The sequence below is a fragment of the Xyrauchen texanus genome, chromosome 1 (assembly GCF_025860055.1).
Source record: "Xyrauchen texanus isolate HMW12.3.18 chromosome 1, RBS_HiC_50CHRs, whole genome shotgun sequence".
In the NCBI taxonomy this organism is placed as follows: domain Eukaryota; kingdom Metazoa; phylum Chordata; class Actinopteri; order Cypriniformes; family Catostomidae; genus Xyrauchen; species Xyrauchen texanus.
The window spans coordinates 24,541,037-24,561,516 of record NC_068276.1 but is presented as its reverse complement, the minus strand read 5'-3'; the positions used below and the strand labels follow the sequence as shown (position 1 = coordinate 24,561,516).

At 40.3% G+C, this 20,480-nt stretch overlaps 1 protein-coding gene across 3 annotated transcripts in view; it reads right to left on the bottom strand.

Moving 5' to 3' along the window:
- Positions 1–20,480, bottom strand: part of LOC127629095 (transcription factor SOX-6-like) — a 166,502-nt gene that overhangs the window by 121,656 nt on the left and 24,366 nt on the right. Inside the window, exon 4 of one of the 3 annotated variants that reach the window (XM_052106349.1) lies at positions 13,562–13,612. The exons of the other annotated variants lie outside the window; for them this stretch is intronic. Within the exon in view, the coding sequence (XP_051962309.1) occupies positions 13,562–13,605 (44 nt within the window). The 5' untranslated portion in view covers positions 13,606–13,612. The remainder of the gene's footprint in view (positions 1–13,561; positions 13,613–20,480) is intronic. 3 annotated transcript variants of the gene reach the window in all.

Sequence of the window (20,480 nt, the reverse complement as noted above, 5' to 3'; positions counted from 1 at the left end):
ATGCAGATAAGAATAACAAAGCGAGGAATTCAATGGGCAAGGACAAAAAAGAAAGAAAGAAAAATAAGACACAAAAGTGACTAGACAAAGAACTTTTTTCAGAATAGCCCAAAAAAAAGAGGACAATTGCTAATTATGAGGGAGTAATTTTGCCGCTAGAGGACTGGAGAGAATGAAGGCGACATGAAAGGCTGAGAGCTATTCAAGCCAGTGTCAGCGAGAACTGTATGCCTACAGTCTTCAGCCTGGAGCTCATGAGGTCATCACTGGCACCCGGTGCCCAGAAAAAAGAAAAACTGGGTTGGTACAACTGCCGTTTGGACATCTGGAATGCCGACACACAGTGCCCTGCTTTCTCTGGCCACTGTAACCCTAATTCCTTTCTTTTCCAAAAATAGGAAGCTTTTTTTCTCGCTAGTCAACAGTCAACCAATTTGGAAAATTTGCGGTGTCTAATGAAAAGAAAAGCTGTTTTGTTCCCTTTCATTGTCATCTCATAAATGAACAATAAGGAAATTACCTTCTATGCTTCTTTGATTGAGCTGCACTAATCCGGGTGCTTTTTATATGCACAAACAGCTCATTAGTTATCGCTAGTCCCTAATTCTTCTGAAGGCATTACTTTCATTTATTCTTTTTTTTCTTGTTTTTTGTTTTGTTTTTTTTTCTTGCTACATCCTAAAATTAAGGATTGTTCATCTAAATATTTTCAAATAAAATAAATAAATAAATATTTGATAAAAACTAACCTCAGTCACCATTTACTTTCATTGTATGTGGAAAAAAAGATGCAATGAAAAATTTAATGTTGACTAAGGCTAACATTTTGAATAACTCTTTTTGTGTTCCAAGTAAGAAAGAAAGTTGCACTGTTTTGGAACAACATGAGGGTGAGTAAATTATGACAAATTTTCATTTTTGGATGAACTATCCCGTCAACATTGTCCTCGCCGAGATGAATTATTTATTTCTATGACATTAAATGTGTAAAGGAAGGAACAGGAAGAGAGGAGATTAGGGAGGACTGTGGAGTCAGGAAAGAAGATGAGTGCTGCAAGAGACCACAATTCATGTGACACGTCATTCGGAAAATCAAAACAGGGGCAGTTCATTTGCTCCACCCAGATGAGGCCATGTAAAGATGCCTGACGAATCACCAGGGTCAGCCAGGACACATCTTCAAGATCTACAATTAAGCCTTATTATGTTGGGGCAAGTGACATTGATTGCCGATTTAAACCTCTGAAACTAATTCATTCGCCTCCGTTCATTGGAAAAAATGGGCAACAGTGTGTGGCCGGGGTGACAGGTCGGGTGAAGGGGGCTGAATAAAAACCTCCTGCTGATGAACGGCTGGCCCTCATGTTCCCCATATGACTGACAGCTGATACAAAAAATGGAGAGAGAACAGAGAAGATGAGGAGACGAGAGCAAGAGTCCGTCCATCGATCTGTATAATTTCCACGAAAATCTGGCTCAGAGAGTACATGAAGGGCTGATATTTTAGCAATGCTAAGATGGAGCAGCCCATGGAGCGGCACAGGGAACAAGTGATAAAGTGAATATGAAACACGCTGAACCATGGCCTAATAAAACCAGGAGCTGACAAGCATGGTTGAACAGAAAAGTGTGCAGCAGATTTGCATCCAGGCCAGAAAGCAGGCACATTACTGGATTAGCCGCTGACTGACACAGAAAATGTCTCACCCGTCTGCTATTAAACCTTGTGTCTGACCACTTGCTTTTCAGCTCTCTGCTCAGTCACAAGCTCCTGTTTCAGATAAAACAGCACAGCAGTGTTTTAAAAATGTTCTTAAAAAACTGGAAAAATATCTGACTGGAGCCTAGTCTGAATAAAAAAAAAATACAGTATGGTCAGTGACGGGCTGCCTTAGCACTGAGCCATTTGTAAAGAGCAGTATGTAAGTCGGTAACACGATCCGTACGGCAGCCACAAGCGGTTAGAATGTAAGTGTAGTCGTGTTGACTAACACCTTCGTCTGTGTATCATTCTCTTTCTCTTTTTCTTCTCACCCCACTCTTTTCCTGGCAGAGGCAGACACATGCATCATGACGGCCTTTCAGAATGAAATCATTAACTAAATTGCTTTCTTTAAAAAAAACAAAAACGCAATTTTGTGACAGGGGTGGTGTATATCTGTCTCCATCGCTTTTTGGTTCCCATATAGGCCAGGCCTGGGCTCTGTTGTGGTTTACTGTCACCACAGCCATCCCGCTCCATGCAGCCGGGACTGGGCTCGGTAACTCGCTCTGGCCCCGTATGAAATAATCGAGCAATCTTAACCCACTCTCCCTGAATTCACGAGCCCTGCCAGCAGCACAAAAGGGCTTTTGTGTGCCTGTGTGTGTGTGTGTGTGTGTGTGTGTGTGTGTGTGTGTGTGTGTGTGTGTGTGTGTGTGTGTGTGTGAGCGTGTATTTATCACTTTGTGGGGACCAAATGTCCCCATAAGGATAGTAAAACCCGAAATTTTTGACCTTGTGGGGACATTTTGTCGGTCCCCATGAGGAAAACAGCTTATAAATCATACTAAATTATGTTTTATTGAAAATGTAAAAATGCAGAAAGTTTTCTGTGAGGGTTAGGTTTAGGGGTAGGGTTAGGTTTAGGGGATAGAATATAAAGTTTGTACAGTATAAAAACCATTATGTCTATGGAAAGTCCCCATAAAACATGGAAACACAACATGTGTGTTTGTTTGTGTGTGTGTGTGTGTGTGTGTGCTCAATACTGACTGTATGGATCATCATCGCTGAATCAATCAAAAACATATTAAACAAACACACGTTTTGAGCTGGCAACTGAAGCCATTCAGCAGAGGGCTAGTGGGAAGAGTGACTGAGCAGTGAGCAAATTAACACCAATTCTATTTGTCATCAAACACAGAGCAAGCCACAAAACTAATGTATTTCTGGCCAAGAGTATGGCAATGTACAGCACAATGTACGAGGCCATAAGAAAGAGAAAATTGAAAGCAAACTATATGACAAAACACAAAAGTGAATGTCCACATACTGTCCCCAAAGAGCATGTGCTCTCTGACAGAGAGGAGGTGAATAATCCAGGGGGGATACAGAGACTGTAGCATCTAGTCTTTGCTAACATTGTATCAAGCACAGAGAGACTTAAATAAGCAAAGCCAAAAGACAGAAGGTAAATAGGTGGTGAAGGCCAGACAAATATTTGATAAGTGGATAGGTATTGTGGCAGTGTGTGACGTGTGGCACAGCTCTTCCCTCCTCCCTCTTTCCCTTTATCCCTCTCTCTCCTCCTCTCCCTTTTTCTGTGTGCAAGGCAGCAGATGTGTCTTTCACAGCTTGTGGAGTGTGCAACCGATCTGCAAACAATAGCTAGCCACTGACAAAGGTCATGTTTCTCAATCTGCGTGTTATCTGAGGCTGAAAAACAGGGAGCACGCAGCTAGCCCATGCTTGCCGCACGTGGCCTGGAATCGCGCGGCACCCTGGTGTCTGTGCGAGAGGTTCAGTTTGTGTTTTAATCTTTCTACTACAATGCTACTTGAGCCTTCTTAATAAGCCAATTACACAAGTTTAAGCCACCTCTCTGACCTGTGCTAAGCTAACAGTTGGTGTAAACAAGTGCAATCCTATTAACCTAATAATATACACGGAACCAGGCTGCTGCGGCCAGGAGATCATGTGCTAAAGCCTCTCTGAGACTTAACTACAGCAAGTTTTGGCTCTCTGAGCAACCGAGTGCTGTGGCTCTGAACTTTGTGCTCCCGAATAGGGTCATAAATTAATCCGCAGAGCACTTGTTAGAATGGAGGTGCTATTTAGATAGCTTGCATCAACCCTCTCCACTTAGACACCTGAAAACAAACAAGTCCTTTGTCGTTACATTAAAACAAATTTAAAGCAGGAAACTCTTGAAATGAACTCTAATTAGAGTATTAATAGACCCTCCCAGTTACAGAGAAGCATAGATAATGACTACAGTAACTCTATACTAGCGCTCTAGCTAAACAATTGTGCTTGACGAGCTGGCTTCATTTCATGTGGCAGCACTTAACTTTCTAACTGTTCCTCTCGTCATCACAGAGGAAAAACAAAACACACTAAGGGATTTATTTTTTATGAATCCATCTTCTAAGTGTTTCCTCTTGAAATTGAGAGCTGCATTATTCATAAAAGTGCTGCATTTTAAAGGGACAAACAACACGTTTTATGCAGCGTTATAAAAGCATAATGCTGGCAGATGCTCCTTCTGTTTTGTTCTGATATCACCTCTGTAGCAAATGGAGACTGGAGTTTTCAGGTAAATATTTAACAGTGTGCCATTTAGCCAGATACAGTTTAAGCATGTGAGGAGTGTGTCTACACATGTTAAGCATGTGTACTTGTGTGTGTTAGGTCCATTGACAACTCACGCACTGTATTCTTTTATATTAGTCTGTAAGTGAAAATGTCCTTATAAATACAGTGAAACGTGTTAAAAACTGACTTTTGAGGACATTAGAAGTGTTTTGAGCTATTTGAAAGGCTGATAAATCAGTCAAATCATGTAATACTGTACAGTTTTTTTTATGTAAGGTCCCCTCGAGTCGAGGTTCCTTTTGTGACAGTGTTCCGGTGTTTCTGCACGTCAGCGACGTGGCAGTCCAGGAATAAGTCTGTAGGTTATAAACACTGCTAAAATATAGGGGGCTTCTCAGGCTTAGAGCTCTGAAGTTAAATTATCAGAAGCTCACTGCTTTTGCTACATGGGGGGAAAAGGGGGAGGAAAAAAAAGAAAGTTTGTGAGTGACATGTTAGGTAATTTAATGCTACCACTTCACTGGGCCCTCCACTTTTAAGCCACTCAGCATCTCTTTCCCAGTTAGTGGGCATGTGTCTGTCTCTTAGTCTCTCTGTAATGTGGTATGTCACATTATGAGCTCAGGAGTCAAGTACCTCTGTAAGCACCCTTGCCATTAAACTGTTGGGAGAGCAGCTTGACAGGCAGAATGAGCTGTATTTCTGTATGTGTGTGTTGTGGCGGGTGAGCAAGACAGACACAGTGGGTTTGGCGTCAGGCCTCAGAGAGGCATTTATTGGAAATAAAAATAAACATAACATGTTTAAAATGGGGAAGAAAGTGTCCATGGGAATAAGTGTCCAAAATAAAGTGGGATCTGGCACCCTTGTGGTGAATGGGAAGGATGGGTGTTGATTACAGGGTAAGTTCCATGTAAAATGGGTGGTGTCCGGTGGCCGCAACATGCTCCCCTTCTTCCGGGATGCAAGGGCAGGTGGCTTATTTAGTGGCCTCTCTTCCCAAGGACACAACATGTAAGGAAAAGGCAGAACGGCATCCTAGCCCATCAGCCGCAAAGCATGCTCCAATCCTCAGTGGCGTTTCTAATTTGAGCAAGAGGGGCCAGGGTGCGGGACTGGCGATGCATCTAAATCGCACCGGACCCTTCCCACTCTGTTCCTAGACGTGCGAGGAAGCTAGTGTGTAAAAACAAGGAGACAGAAGCCGGCTCCCAGAGGATAGGCATGCTCTGCATTTTTATGGCAGTGGTGATGAGGCTCCACTGACATCCACTGCCCAAACGAAGCTCATTAAATTGCACCTCACTTCTCTCCGTCCCACTCCCATTGTAAACCTGGCTGAAAGACAGCCTGAAGAAGCGGAATGACAATAAAGAACGGGAAGGGCAGGTCATTCTGCCACAGTTTGTATGTACAGGTTTGGCTATACTTGTTAGGTCTTTTTTAACTTTTAAATGTCCTCAGAATTATAGTGAAAATCGATTTGTTGGGACATCTAAAGTAGTCTAAAGGCTCATCCATCAGGCAGGGTTGACAAGCAACAATGCTAAAGTACTCACTTTAAGCTCACAACAGAACTTCAGTCTTTTTCTGTGACACCATTCCTCGTTTTATCCCCACCCCTTTTTCTCAGAGTTTGCATCATGGTCACTGGCCAAGGTTCGGGCCAGCTGGAGAAAATACCTCATGTTGAGCAATTTATGAAGTCCCAGCAATTCAGCTACCAGAGAATTCCATTGGCTGTGTATCCAGTATTGTCAAGCACTGGTGACAATACTTCGTCAGCTGACCTGGCCAGAGACTCCATATAACACACATGCACGCACACACACACACACACACACACACACACACACACAAATATACACTCAGGGAATAAAACAAAGGCACCATAATGGGGCTGAGTGTGTCTTAATTTAGTTCGCCCCTTTCAAGCGTGCTATTATTTCTGGCTAATGGCATCCAACTGGCCCTGTCTCATTACTTGAGTGGGTCTTGAACAAGCCTTTCGTTTGATACAGTTAGAGTTAATGCACTATGAACAGATACACTGCTAGTCATCAGCGATCTGCATATTCAATAACTTCCGTAATTACAGGAGCAATTCATCAGATCCAATCTGATTGCAGAGGGGAAGAGAGAGTTAGAGAGAGAGAGAGAGAGAGAGAGAGAGAGAGGAGGTTGATTCCTGGAGGACACAAGCCTAATCATAAAACTAACATGATAATTGAAATCTAAATTGAAAGGGTTGGTGAGCTATGCACAACAGTGTCAAGGCAGAGAGAGCGGAAGTACTCATGTCTTGAAAGCAGAGGAGAGGCATAAAGATGCTGATGGAGGGAAAAAGAAAGGGAGAGAATGATAAATGAAATGGCTGGAAGACAAGCTCAAGGACAAGTGAGTCATCACAGGGCAGTTTTCTTAAGCCTCACTGTGTCGGACAATGCAAAGGCCAATCATCAAGCATTTGGCATGTCACACCATATTATTGTGAGCCAGAAACAATATAGATGTTAAGGTAACATCTGAGGCAAATTCGCTTAGAAGACATCAATTTGACTTCTTTTCAGTCAAAAAGTTTCTTACCTTCTTCATCTTATTACTTTTGAAAGAGCTTCTGTAAATGCAAGTTTCCTTTGAGACCACTTAAAGTTTTCAGAACTCGTATGTTGGTGAAGCCCTCCAGAAAGAGAAAAAAAACACAAATAAGATCTAGTTTTTATCGCAATTATTTGTTCTAGATAGCAATGAGAATACATGAAAAGCAAATGGAGAATTTCTCTTGCTTTTCAAATGTTTCTAGATAGAAAAATATTGTTCATCAAATTCCTCCAAGACCACATTTTCTGGGCTATGCAACCCACATATATACTTTTACTGTATTCTAACATTTGTCCAACTTTATTTTAATTTACCCCAAGCAAGTTTAAGAGAAATGTATATGACAGATGCTTAGTAAGAAACTTTGTAAGCAGATCTTTAAATGAAAATTCTGAGAACCTCATTAAGTATTCTGAGCTTGGAAAGACCAATAACATTTTCCTCTTGAGGTTCAGCTTAAAATGTAGGAAAGTATGAGAGGATGCAAATCTGCTATGTGCCAGAAAAGGGGGTTGGGGTTGAAAAAAAAGAGTACTGTCAAAGAGTACTAAACACCTGTGTCCCAGGCTGGCTTTACTGAGAACAGTTTTCCATACCAAAATGATATTAACGATAATCACATCAAAATGCCATTCATATCTCTCAGGCTTTGTGCTGGATTCACTAATGATGACCTAATGGTGCAGAGACATCATTTCAGAAAACAAGAGCTTCTTACAATTGTCCTGCAGGTGGGTAGAGGAGTTCATTATGTGCTCAGATCATTTCCTTTCCTATCCCCCTCTCAACCGTCGTCATGCAAAGCAGAGAGCTTTATAATCTCTTGCATTTGCTGGGCTCCTCCTCAGCCCTCAATAACAGTTACTCAGTAATGCCAAATTCATTAACCTGTGCTGCTGTTACAGTGCCCCTAACCATAAATTAAGTTAATGTGAGCAGACATATTCCACCACTAATAGGGGATATAAAATGGGCGAGGAACACGAAGGGACGGAGATTGTAGATCATGAACATATTGTCCCTGACAAAAAGTGTTAATGGCTCTTTGTTCATTTTTTACTGCATGACAAATGTTTTTGGAAGGACATCAAAGGGTTTGGAAAAAATAATAACGATGTTAACTTAGATAACTACTAACGTATAAATATTTTAGGATTAAACGGTAACACTTTATCTCTACTGACTCGTTTATTGTCTAATTTTACTTAGTAATGTCACACTCTCATACTATTTATTAAAAGACAAGATACGACAACACCGATAAGCTGCCTGATGTTCGACTAGCATAATTGTATGATGTCAGAATAATATTCAGGCTGTCCACATCTTTTGACCAAATGAACTTCCTTGACCTTTTCTGCGATTATTGGATATCAATTTTAGAAATTATTTTATAGAGATTACATTCACAAAGAGCAATTTTAAGCCAATTAAACATTTTAGACTTAAGCATAACTAAAAAAAAATTATATTCACTACAGAAATTTGTGTTCCCTGAATATTATATATGGACACACATATTTACAGTATGTTTGACAAGTACGGTAAATATAGAAAGATGTGAAAGCAGAAAAACTGCTAAGGCCCTGGTTTTCTTTGAACAAAAAGCAGCAGGAACAAACAGAGCAGTGCAAAAACTTGTTTTCTCCTGTTCGCTCTATCCATTGCACAGACAACAGAGACGAGAATGACTGGAAGCTGTCCAAACATCATCCGACAGCTCCTTCAAATTGGAAAATGTATTAATCTAGTTGGTGTTTATTCAGAGTCAGTTAGGAACAAGAAGCTTTTGGCCGTGGAGCACTTTTGTTCCAGCTTCCTTACCACTTTTCTCGGCTCCACCTCCCTGCACCTCCCATTTCTCTTATTCTTTCTCCTTTCAAGACGTGTTGAGAAGAGCCAATCTGCAGGTCCCATGTCCACCACTGTGCCAAAAAAACAGGACACCCAAAACTAACTGCTATTGTTCAGGAGGACATCGACCTTTGCAGCCCTTCGGATTACATGGTGATCTCACTTCTCTTCTATCCTCCAGCAGTCTTCCCAAACAACTCTAACTAAAGAGCCTATTAGGCCAAAATTCCACTTTGTTGTTAAAAAGGATCTTGTCCTTTCAGAGTACTCGCTCTTTCGCTTCTATTTTTCAATCAAGGGTGGTGGAGGAACACAAGTCCATTATTCCTCTCGCAGATGGAAGCTGGAGTTACTACGGCAACAGCCCTAATCCCTCTTTTTACCACCTTTCTTTATATTATTGGCCCATCAAGTGGTACCTTTTAACTCAGGAGCTAGAGGGGCCAGCGGCGATGCTCCCTCTGTCTAATTAGATGTGATTCTTGCTGCACAGTTCATGATGAGCTAATCGAACATTTGCAAAATAATGACATACCGGGAGCAGCTATTCCCTCTCCTGAGGCCCCGCTGTAAGAATAACAATAATGATTCTATTATCGAGGAGCGAACATTAAAATGCTGCTCTGCCACCACAACAGAAAAAGGTAATTGTACTGGTATTGTCCACACAATCAACAACCTATTGTTGGTGACTTGAAAAAATTAAGGTGCAGAGAATGGGTGCCACGGTGATTGGTCTGCTCTGCCATGCAGGGCCCATGCAGAATTGTCTGGCAAAGAAAGCCCTTGATAGACCACTGCTTGCCCTGAAAAAAAAGCGCTTGGATGAAGACAATTGCCTGGCTTTTTGAAAAAATGCTCTTTCTCTCTTTCTTTTTGTGTCAGGGCCTCTTTCTCTCACCGCTTAAATAACCACCAATCCGCATTAGACCACTACTATTCATACAGTGAATGAGGCTGGGCCACAGAAGAACATCTTTCAGGAAGCTTAGGTAGCCTCCGTGTGCTAGACCCATAAAGATCTGAGCCTGTTTACACAGAATAAAGAAAGCGTTTTATGTTGATCTTCGTTTCTATATAGAATGAGGCAAAAATGACCTAGAATCATCCATTCACACTTCTTGTGTTGGCTTATTTCACTAAAGCTTAACATTGACAGGGCCTGGTTTAAATTTCTTGGCTCAGCTCAGTCACAAAATAAGGCTCATAAACAGAACACACAAATGTCAATGAAGTGACTGATGGCTATAAACAAAATAACTAACCATAGAGAATAATATCAATAAATCATCAGCAAGCATAGCAAATGAGCCAGAAGTGCTGGAATCCGATTAAATCACAGCACATTAAAAACGTAAGAGATTTTATTTCCCTTTACAGATCTAGGTCATTATGGGTCTGAAAGTTTGAATAAAATCTGAAATGAGTTTTCGAAAGTGATGTGAAGGCATTTAGTAATAAGAATCCTTATGTGCTGACTGGTGTGAGAACGGCTCTTTGTTTGTGTGAGCAGGGGCCGAGGGGAGAGGGGATGCTAAGTGGGCCCCCCCTTCGCCTAGTCAACCTTCAGTGTGCTTCATTTATCTTCATCTTGTTAGAGTAAATTAATTAACAATCTAGCTGTTACACACTTTCTCCTTTCATTACTTAAAATAATGGCAGAGATGGAGGAGGAGGTCCTCTCCTCTGGGATTAGCCTGGAGGTGCTGGAGACATCTCTCTCTCTCTCCCTCTCTCTCTCTCTCTCTCTTCATATATCCCTCCCTCTATCATTATTTAGCCCACTCTCAGGCTAAATAGCCAATCAATTCTTTGACGTGATCAATGAAAAAACATCAGTGTCCATTATGCAACTCAACCCAATATAAATAAATTCTACTTCTTTTAAAAATGATCATTAATATTTGTTTGGAAAACAGGGCTTTAATGTTTCACTTTCAGTAAAAAATTGAAATGTGAAATACAATTTTAGCATTAAAAGATTACTTTAAATAACTTTTAAAAAATTCATAGAAAGACAATTGTTAAAGCTGTTTAAAGATTAATTCTCTGAGCACAGAATGAAATGACTACAATAATCGCTATGTGCATTTGAATATGGATTGCTGGGGAGAGTCTCACTCTGACTAATGACACAAATGATGATTAATAAATAAAGATAGTTACTAGAAAAATCCTTTCTAGGGACTGATAAAAAAAATTTGACTTATCTCTGCTCACCCGTTCTGAACAGAACTAGGGAGAAAGAAGGAACATTTTTATATAGATGAATATCTGCATAAACTCCTTACAGATTCTGTTATTACTAATTGCATGAGACCCCACTCTATCCCCACTCCTCCAAACAAGACGATTCTGTTACCAATATCCAAGCAAAAAGGGCTATCCTAAGGCAACATATCTCTCCTCCAATCATGTAATATTACATTCAACCATAACAGATTAGTGCATTATGTGAGTGTAATGATGCATTTACTCCAGATTAATGTGATAAATCAATGAACTATTGTATATGGAGCCATCTTTATTCCAATTAATTTTTTCTTGGTAACAGTTTGAACATCTTGAAGGATTAGTGAAGAAGTGATAAAGTGTCACTTACTGTCCTGTCTCAACCTCCGGCCCTCTCCCTTCCCTTTCAGCCCTGCCCCAATGTATCTAGTTATCCTCCTTCAACAGGTGGCCACGGTCAAAGACAAACCTCCATTCTGCAGCATTAAAGGAGGAAGGTGGGTGGATAAAAGGTGGATCTTGCTGACAATAATCCAGCATGCTCTGGCAGATCCTACTGCCGAGGGCGATACAATTGGGTCACGTGTCTTCGAACAAATTTGCAGCAGCAACCGCGATGTCTGAATGGACACTTACAATTTCATAACCATAAAGAGAATTTAAACATCTCGAGTGATGTTTCTGTACAGATTATATAACTGGCAAATCGATAAAGAATGCATTTATATTTGCCACAGTTTGTCCTGAAAGCATGTGATTATTCTGAAACACACAGAAGAACACTACGTCAATGTGACAACACAGAAAGTATCAAAGATCCTCCTTTCCACTTTTTCAGGATCAGTGAGGGTCAATCAGTGTCAATAATCTTTCAACAAAATACTACAATGGGGATCTCTAGGATACATTTCCCTCTAATAACCTCTAATTTTCAGCACTTTAAAATATACTTGATAGTGTATATACAATAAGAACAGACATATTCGTATGAACATAATATGAACTAAACAAAAGTCTGTTTGTATTTTGTTTTGTTTTAAAAAACATTCATGGGTTTTGCGAATATGACACAACCACTTCTTTAATGTGGCATACTTGTAAATTAAATAGAATATTCATCAAGCAAAAATGTGGGGCAGGCTTGATTTTATCAACTGGTAATTTATTAGATCATGATGTTAGTGTTCAACTCAGAACCCATTTTGGAGGAGGCTCAACATATCCCAATGGTAACACGTATCACACATTATAATCTTTAAAAATCTATTATTATTACATTAATGTTAACCAGCATTAATGCTCCATTGAAGATTTTAGAAAGGCTCAAAGTAACTGAAAACAATCCCTTAATAGCTATTTGGCAATTGGTGAACACTATTTTCCCTGCCCATACAGCCTAGGCGATGGTAACTGAAAAGGAAAGTCATTTTAGCAGCACAGCTAGTGGGTTTATATTGATGAAAGATTCTAAAGACTTTTTATATATATATATATATATATATATATATATATATATATATATATATATATATATATATATATATAAATAATCTTTAAATGAAGAAACATTAATTATTGAATAGCATTGTTACATTTGTATGGATTCTAACAAACTAGAAAGATAATAAAATATTATTTTTATTTAATCAAATAAATTACCTTTTGAAAAGATATAAAAGGGGATTCATTAGCTTTAGCAAAGTTTGGCTGACAGCAGCTTTGAAAGGCAGATGCTGCCGTTTTTAATGAGAGATCACTAATTAGGCTTGCTAGCAATTCAAGTCTGGAGAAGGTAGTTTGCACAAAGAGAGAACAGCCAATGGCTAACACACTCACTGTTATTTACTTCCTCTGTGCAGTGACACACAGCAGAAATTCTTAATTAGAAGCACAGGAAGGTGGAGGGGGTGGAGGGGCATTCTGACTCATTTTGACTGCAGTTATAACACAAACACACAAAACAGGAAATGGTGAGAATCACGAAATGAGTGCTACCCCACCCTGACCTGTCCGATCAGTGAGAGGGGAAAGTGACAGACATGTGCATGCAGTATGAGGGGTAAAACCTATCTATCATTCTCTGACTGACAGGGGTTGTGTGGGAGGCAGAGGGTGTAAGAAGGGTTTGATTATCTGCACAGTGGCAGTGTGAACATGTCAGGGAGTCTAAAGAGATAGTTTGCCCTACATACTGTCATTATTTACTCTCAAGTCGTTCCAAGCCCATAAGACTTTCTTTCTTCTGTTGGACACTAAATAGGCAGTATTTTACTCTCAGTCACCATTTACATTCATCGTATGGAGAAACTTCATTTTTATGAAAGTGAATGGTGATTGGAGCTGTCATTATGCCATCTCCTTTTGTGCTTCACAGAAGAAAGAAAGCCATACAGGTTTGTAACAACATGAGGCTGAATAAATAAAGATCACATTTTGGGGTTAACTATCCCTTTAAGCAAACACACAAACACAGATGTACACAACACATCATCTCACAAGTTTGCTAATGCTAGGTGGTGTGATATCTGGAGCTGTGAAAGCTCCCAAGGAAATGACAGAGGAACTTAAGCAACTAACCTCAGTAAAAAGCTGCTACGAAGAAAGCCTTCCATGTTCAGCATTTGGGTTCTGTAGCAGGAGAAATACACAGAAAGCCATTGTAACTTAGCGAATACACGTTAGCACAGCAACTTTAAAACAGAAACAGAAACAGACAAAACCGCCGGAACATCCTTGACTGTCCCCGAAACATTTTTCACTTCCAAACCGAACTGAAGAACAAAACCGGAACAATCCCCACAGCTCCACTAATAGCTTTTCATCCATCTTTTCAGAGAAACAGACATTTGTCATTATCATACATGGTTTTCCAGTGCTGTTTTTGATGATATGTTATCGTATGACAGTGGTTCCTGGGGTGCTGCTCCTCCCAAAGCACAAAGTGTGGTGGTTCAGCTGTACACCATGTGTGGCAGGGCCACAGCAGCTGGACCATAGGGGCCCACACAGGGCCAAATCTGCGCCAATGCTGGGCTACGCACCCAACGGGGAGGCAGGAGCATGTGTGGTCGTGATATCACCATGCACAGAGGCAGTTCTTAAAGCCTAACACTGCAAATTTGGGAGCACATGTTTGGAAATCGTGTCCAAAAGGTTTCCAATAGTATCTGTTTTTAGTCTTTGAGACATGCACATACAGTACTCTCTCTCGCTCTCTCTGTGTGTGTGTGTGTGTGTGTGTGTGTGTGTGTGTGTGTGTCTTGTTAAGTAAACCGCTACACAAAAGGCAATGCAAAGTGCACAATGTGGTTTAAAAGGGCCATGAATACACATCAAACACAAAAATGCTTGAGTCATAACAGTACAAAGTTCCCAATCTGAATGGATTCTCTCTCTTAATCTCAGTTCCTCCTGGTGTGATGACTGGATGGTGCATTTCCAGAGCTGTTTTTTTTTTTTTTCTTAAAAATGCAATATTGCAGAAGCAGAATTCATCAAGTTCTGAAACTAATTAGCGATTTCTCTCATGCTAACACCCCACTCCCTCTCTCACATCATCATCATCATCATAAATAAGAAACACATCAGAGTCAAAAGACATCCAGTCTTCTGCCTCCTAAATGCTTTCGCTTTCTGCGACATGGGTGTAATTTGCCCCATGTTTCTCCCCTGCCTCCTCTCTGTCTCTCTCCCTCTCCTCTCTCTCTCTCTCTCTCTCTCTCTCTCTCTCTCTCTCATGCACTGTGGCGAGTGGTGCTGCTGGGTTTGGGTAGAGACAAAGCCACTGAGAGAATGGAAGGAGTGAGATCAGAGAACCCCAAGGACATTGCGCCTTTCAGGCCAGCCAGCACTTAGCGGGGCAGAGGACCCGTAAGACCCACTGAGACTTCTCTAACAGTCAGGTGTCTGGAGGGATGGGAAAGGAGTGTTTTCGGCCACGGGCGCTCTGCTCACATAATACCCAGTGCTGCCATAGCAGTGACAACGCGAGAAAACAACAGTTAAAACGCAATAGAGGCAATCAAGCGTGTCTCCTCACCATTCTGAGAGAGTGTTAAAAAAAAACACACACTCTTGCACACCCTCCTCTTACACTCTCCACCTCTCTCTCAGCAACTTTTGGTTTTGTTAGGGGGCAGCAAGAAGACAGCAAAAACACATGCAAGATGACTGTGTCTTTTTGGGATAGTGTACTCAGAGCAAAGAGAGAAGAGAGGTTAGATTGAAGTGCAGTTTGAATGTGAGGTCTGTTTGTTCTACTTTAAGAAAATATGCAGAATAAAGTAGGAGAAGAAGTAAACATATACAAATTTTATTGCGTTTATCTATATACAACCAGGGCTGGACTGGGAAGAGAAAGGGGGGGGGGGGGGTTTGTCCTTTTATGCATATCGCGGCACCATTTTGTGTTCTATTCTGCATAACGCAGCAGCTCATTTTAGCTTATCGTGGCCCATTCGGTCCCACCAGCCCGCTCGGTTCTTCCAATGGCCAGTCCACCCCAGATCGGCCCCAAAGTGCGTCGGCCCACCGGGAAAATGCCCGGTATGCCAAATTACCAGTCCAGCCCTGTATACAACTGATCAACAAACTACAAGTGTCAGGAGAGATATCTGACACAAAACTCATAACTGGCCCATACTGTACACATCTATTGCACTTTGAGAAGGAAATAATGATTGTGATTTACACATTTTGTTTCATTTGTCCAATAAGTAAATCTCATATACTCATGTTGAGATCACATTTCACTCCAAAATAAAAATGTTGCATATAAAATTAAAGCCTAAATTTAGCATTATTATTATTACTACTATTATTATTGTTGTTGTTTTGCATTTTGAATTGCATGAGAATTGATAGAGGTTCTTAATTTTGTAGCATGAAAATATGGGCTCAATACAAAAAATCTTAATGGTTGTAAAATAGGTTTCATTTACATACATATACTGTACATATGTTGATTTTTTGGTTGAAAGAAACAACCAGGATACGTTCTTGACAGTTTTCCTAAGATTCGCCCTCCTGTAGAGGGAATTATCCTGTAGTGATAACAGTAGTGATTCAGCAGTGATATCTAGTGTTGCATGAAATACAGTAAGAGTTCACATGAAACAGTAGCGTTCAAGAGATAAGTCTCTCTCCCACATTTTCTCACCCTCTAATTGTTGCGTTACTACCTCAGTCATCCCCTGCAGCCAAAAAAAAACATTGTAAAAATAGAAAAAAAACTATGATCCATGTGTGGGGGCATTGAGGAAAAAGTGACTGAGCCATTCTGTATTGTCTCAGCATATCTACAAGTAATAAATAAAGCGGCAAGACTTAAATTTGGCACTTTTGCACTTTGCAAAAACAGGGAAGATTGACATCAGTGTAAAAAGTTGAGTTCCATGTGCCTTTTTCTCCAAAGAGCCGAAGACCTGCCAAGAACCGCTTCTGCCCAAGTGGAGTCTCCCACCATCTGCAACAAATGTGCTCCATTAAAACAGTACCATATGGACAACAAGCCCTAGCTATTAACACGGCTTCTGTACGGCCCGCCTCGCTAACGCGGCACACATTTAAAACTTTCAGTTAGATTGACTGGCTGAATTAATGTAGTGCTATGTAGACTGGGTGGGCTCAGGCACAGAAGGAAATCCCGGAGATATTTCTTATAGCAGGCTCAACTTTGCTCCTATGCTCCTCTCTGCTATTACAATCTGCTTTGTAGGTGTTCTGCAGGCGGCAGGGAGGAACTGAAAGCCGGAGAACTTTATTTAGGATGACAGGAAAGACTTGCTCCATCTTTACTCCCTGACTACTTTTTATTTACGGAGCCTTTGTGAGAGAAAATGCAACAAACCAACTTTAATGACTGACATCTTTAGTCTAAAGACTTTTAATTGCGTAAGAACTGCAGTGCACAAAACTGCATATCAATTCTTCCGTGAAGATGACCACATCTTCCTACAGCAGCCAAGATGGCACTGATTAATTCTCGAGGGTGTGGGATGTGATAATGCGACGCCATGGCGCTGCAGTGGCGACGCCCCTCCTCAGCGAATAGGAGGGAAGCATAGTTAACTCGACCCCACCCACAGACTATAAAGCGCTTCTATTCTTCAATGCACATGACGTCATAATTTGGAGGTTCTCTTCTCTCCCGCTCACACATATAGGGCACACACCAAATCAATTAGGCCTTTGTGGTTTTAACCCGACCCAAAGGTTCACTCCATTTCTGTTTGTTTATTTTTCCCCTGTCACCGGCCTTTAGACACTGTTCATAATTAGAGTGGGAAAAAAGGGCATATTTTTCTTCAGAGTGCCGCACACTGACAGGTATTAGCGGAAAAGGCATGATGTAAAAACACATTCTGTGCATTTCCTTGTTTAATAAACTGTTCCTTGACTATTAACGCAGTAAAACTCATAATCAAAAATTGCAAAGGCATGGCTGTACCCTCATGCCCGGCTTAAATTAAATTATGAAATTAATGGCCCGTGGTGTCATGTGATCTCCAGTGCTGGCTGGCCTGCACCTGAGCACTCACTGAAAGCACACTGTGCTGGGGTGACACTCAATGCACAAGGTTTAATTGAGGATGTAATGTGAGTGGTGGTGGAATAGTGGGCTAAAGCACTAAACTGTTAGGCAGAAGGTTGTGGGTTCGATCCCCACAGCCACCACCATTGTGTCTTTGAGCAAGGCACTCAACTCTAGGTTGCTCCGGGGGGATTGTCCCTGTAATAAAGGCTCTGTAAGTCGCTTTGGATAAAATCATCTGCCAAATGCATTTATGTAAATGTGTAATAGGGAGTTCAGGCTTTTGTCACCAACCTACAAATATTCAGTCTACATTATACATTATAATCAACATTAGGCTGGACAATCCAAAAACTTTAAAGTAATTGTTGCTTTGTACAGAGTAGACGCATAACACATTTTTGACAAAAGTGAGAGAAAAAAGACATAGAACATAGATCCTGAAATCAATAATTTCTATAGTAAAGCAATACACTTATTTTGAAGTGACTGATGACAATTTAATTAAATTAGCATTTCATCTCTTCTCATCTGCACCACAGAAGGTGTGAAAAGGTTTTGACAGTGCTGGGAACGCTGGGGAAAGAAAAAAAAATTGCTTGGTCCGCAGATCCAAACATGTCTCATGGGTATCCTCCCTTCACATGTGTACACTCACCTCCAAACAGCATTAAAAAAAGATGTGACAGAAAAGGCTTACCCCCCTCCATCGATTAAATACACCCTTTCTAATAGCAGCGGTGTCCCATCCCTTAGTCTCAACCCCCCGTTCACACCCCACTCAGCGCCGCCTGATTAGTAGTGAATTAATTTGTGTGAAGCAACCCAACATTAGGAAGGTGTGTTGAAAGGTGTCTGGTCATGTTTCAAATTAAACGCACTGCTGGTGAGCATTAGCACCTAGATGCCGTCGAGGCTGCACGCCTGCCTCTGACACTTAGCAGAGAGAGAGAGAGAGAGAGACTGGATTTGCCTGTTCACACTGGAATAATTAGAACATGTCAGGAAGAATTAATTTTCTCATTTTTCAAAAGGATACACAGAAATTACCATGTTATTATATGACAGGGTGCCTGGGAGGATTGTATTAAATTTGATTTCCAGCGCAGCCCACACAACAAATTAAAGTCATAAATAAGATGGAAAGAAGCAGGGCACAGAGCATATGTTTATGGCAATGAGTGAAGCCATTGGACCAGAAAGAACTATCAGACCGACACTCTGTGTCTGAATGACAGCACTTGCTAATGAGGGCTCACGGTCTCCTTTATATTAGCAAAGAGAAACAGCCACTTAGTGGGTTAGACAGAGCACACTTTTCCCCTACAACTCAACCAGCGAACATCTGCCTCCCCTAATGGACACATTACCACATGCTTACAAACTTACAAGACCCGCAAAAGGTGAGGTCTCTCTTAACATACATCTGAAAGACAAATCAATTAAAGCATGGCAGATTCTCATTTTGAAGAAGCTTCGGTGGATATTTTTAGTCTTGCAGCTTTAAACTTAATTCAACATTTGGGCTAGTTGATGGAGAAAAAATTTACGATTTCGAGTCATATGATTGCAGGTCATTCTACGAATGCATCAGCTAGCATAATTTAAAAGCTAGATTATGTCGAGGCCATTATGTTGTCTAATGCAAGACACATAGGTTGCTGCATTGTAACCTGAAAACATTGCATTTGTTTTAAAATTATGTTTCAAGCTTTTTTACAAAACGTTAAAACTTAAAAATGACTCAAGATGAATTACACTCACTAACCCACTAACCATTTGGATGGGCAGCACACTTGTGAAAGAAACCAAGTGGGAGAAAATACCCCATTATGTGCAGCAGAGAAACATAAGCACTAATTATATTCACAGTATTCCTACGAGTCAAGTGGTAATCAGATAGCTTCAGATTAATGGGCACGTATAATTAAACATATATAAAATTATATTTCTTTAACAAAACACACTCATCTTTCTAGTAGTCTTTACGATTCCCATTAATGGTGCACTCAGTAATTTTATGTTCTTGTCATCTTGGATTTACAGTGACACATAGTGGGGTGGATGCAGCACCATTCATACTTTTAAGTTGCAGATGCTTTTGTAGAAATTCACTATTCACAACCAGCCACGATTAATTTAATCCAAGAGTGAAATTGTCCGATAACAAGATGGTTACTGAGATTAAGCGAGTAGTGTTCATCTGGTCATGTGATTATAAAATAGGAGCCCCCATGAGGGTGCCCCTCCCCCATGTAGAATAAAACAGCTTTTATAATGTTACTGACATCATCTTGTTTGAGTAGTAGTGATTTTATACATATGTTTCAAAATTACAATTCATTTCTTTAGAAGTAAATCTATTTTAATTAAATACTGACTGTACCTTTAAAACTCTAAAAATACATCCGAATACAGGAAGTCATATTCATACTTTGGCAATCCAAAAACAAAAAATGAGATAAGACAAGATACATCAATGACAAACCCAACAATGACATGCACACTGTTTCTAATAAAGTTGTAAAAGTTGCTATGTGTCCAAGACAACAGAACAAGTTGTCTTTTCAGATGCTTTATGCAGGTGGCTATTAAGTACAAAGTCCCTGCACTGTCATCTTTATATTTCCAATGTAATTAGTAGAAACTAAACATATGTAATACAAGTGAAGCTAATGCAACATTTTAAGTATTAACTATTTCTCAATAAATGTTATAAGGATTGTCTGTGTAGATCTAATACATAAATTGACAATACATTTTAAATTAAGTTTTCTTATATCTCTTTTAGAGGGAGTATTTTGTTAATTATTATTCATCCACAAGATTTTTTGTGTGCATATACTAATATTTTAAATATAATAACAGCTTTGAGAAAATCACTTTTCTTAGCCTAGACACATTGACATAACATTTGAAGACTGGGTTTCGGCCTTTCTGTGCTAAATTATGTTTCATTTTTCA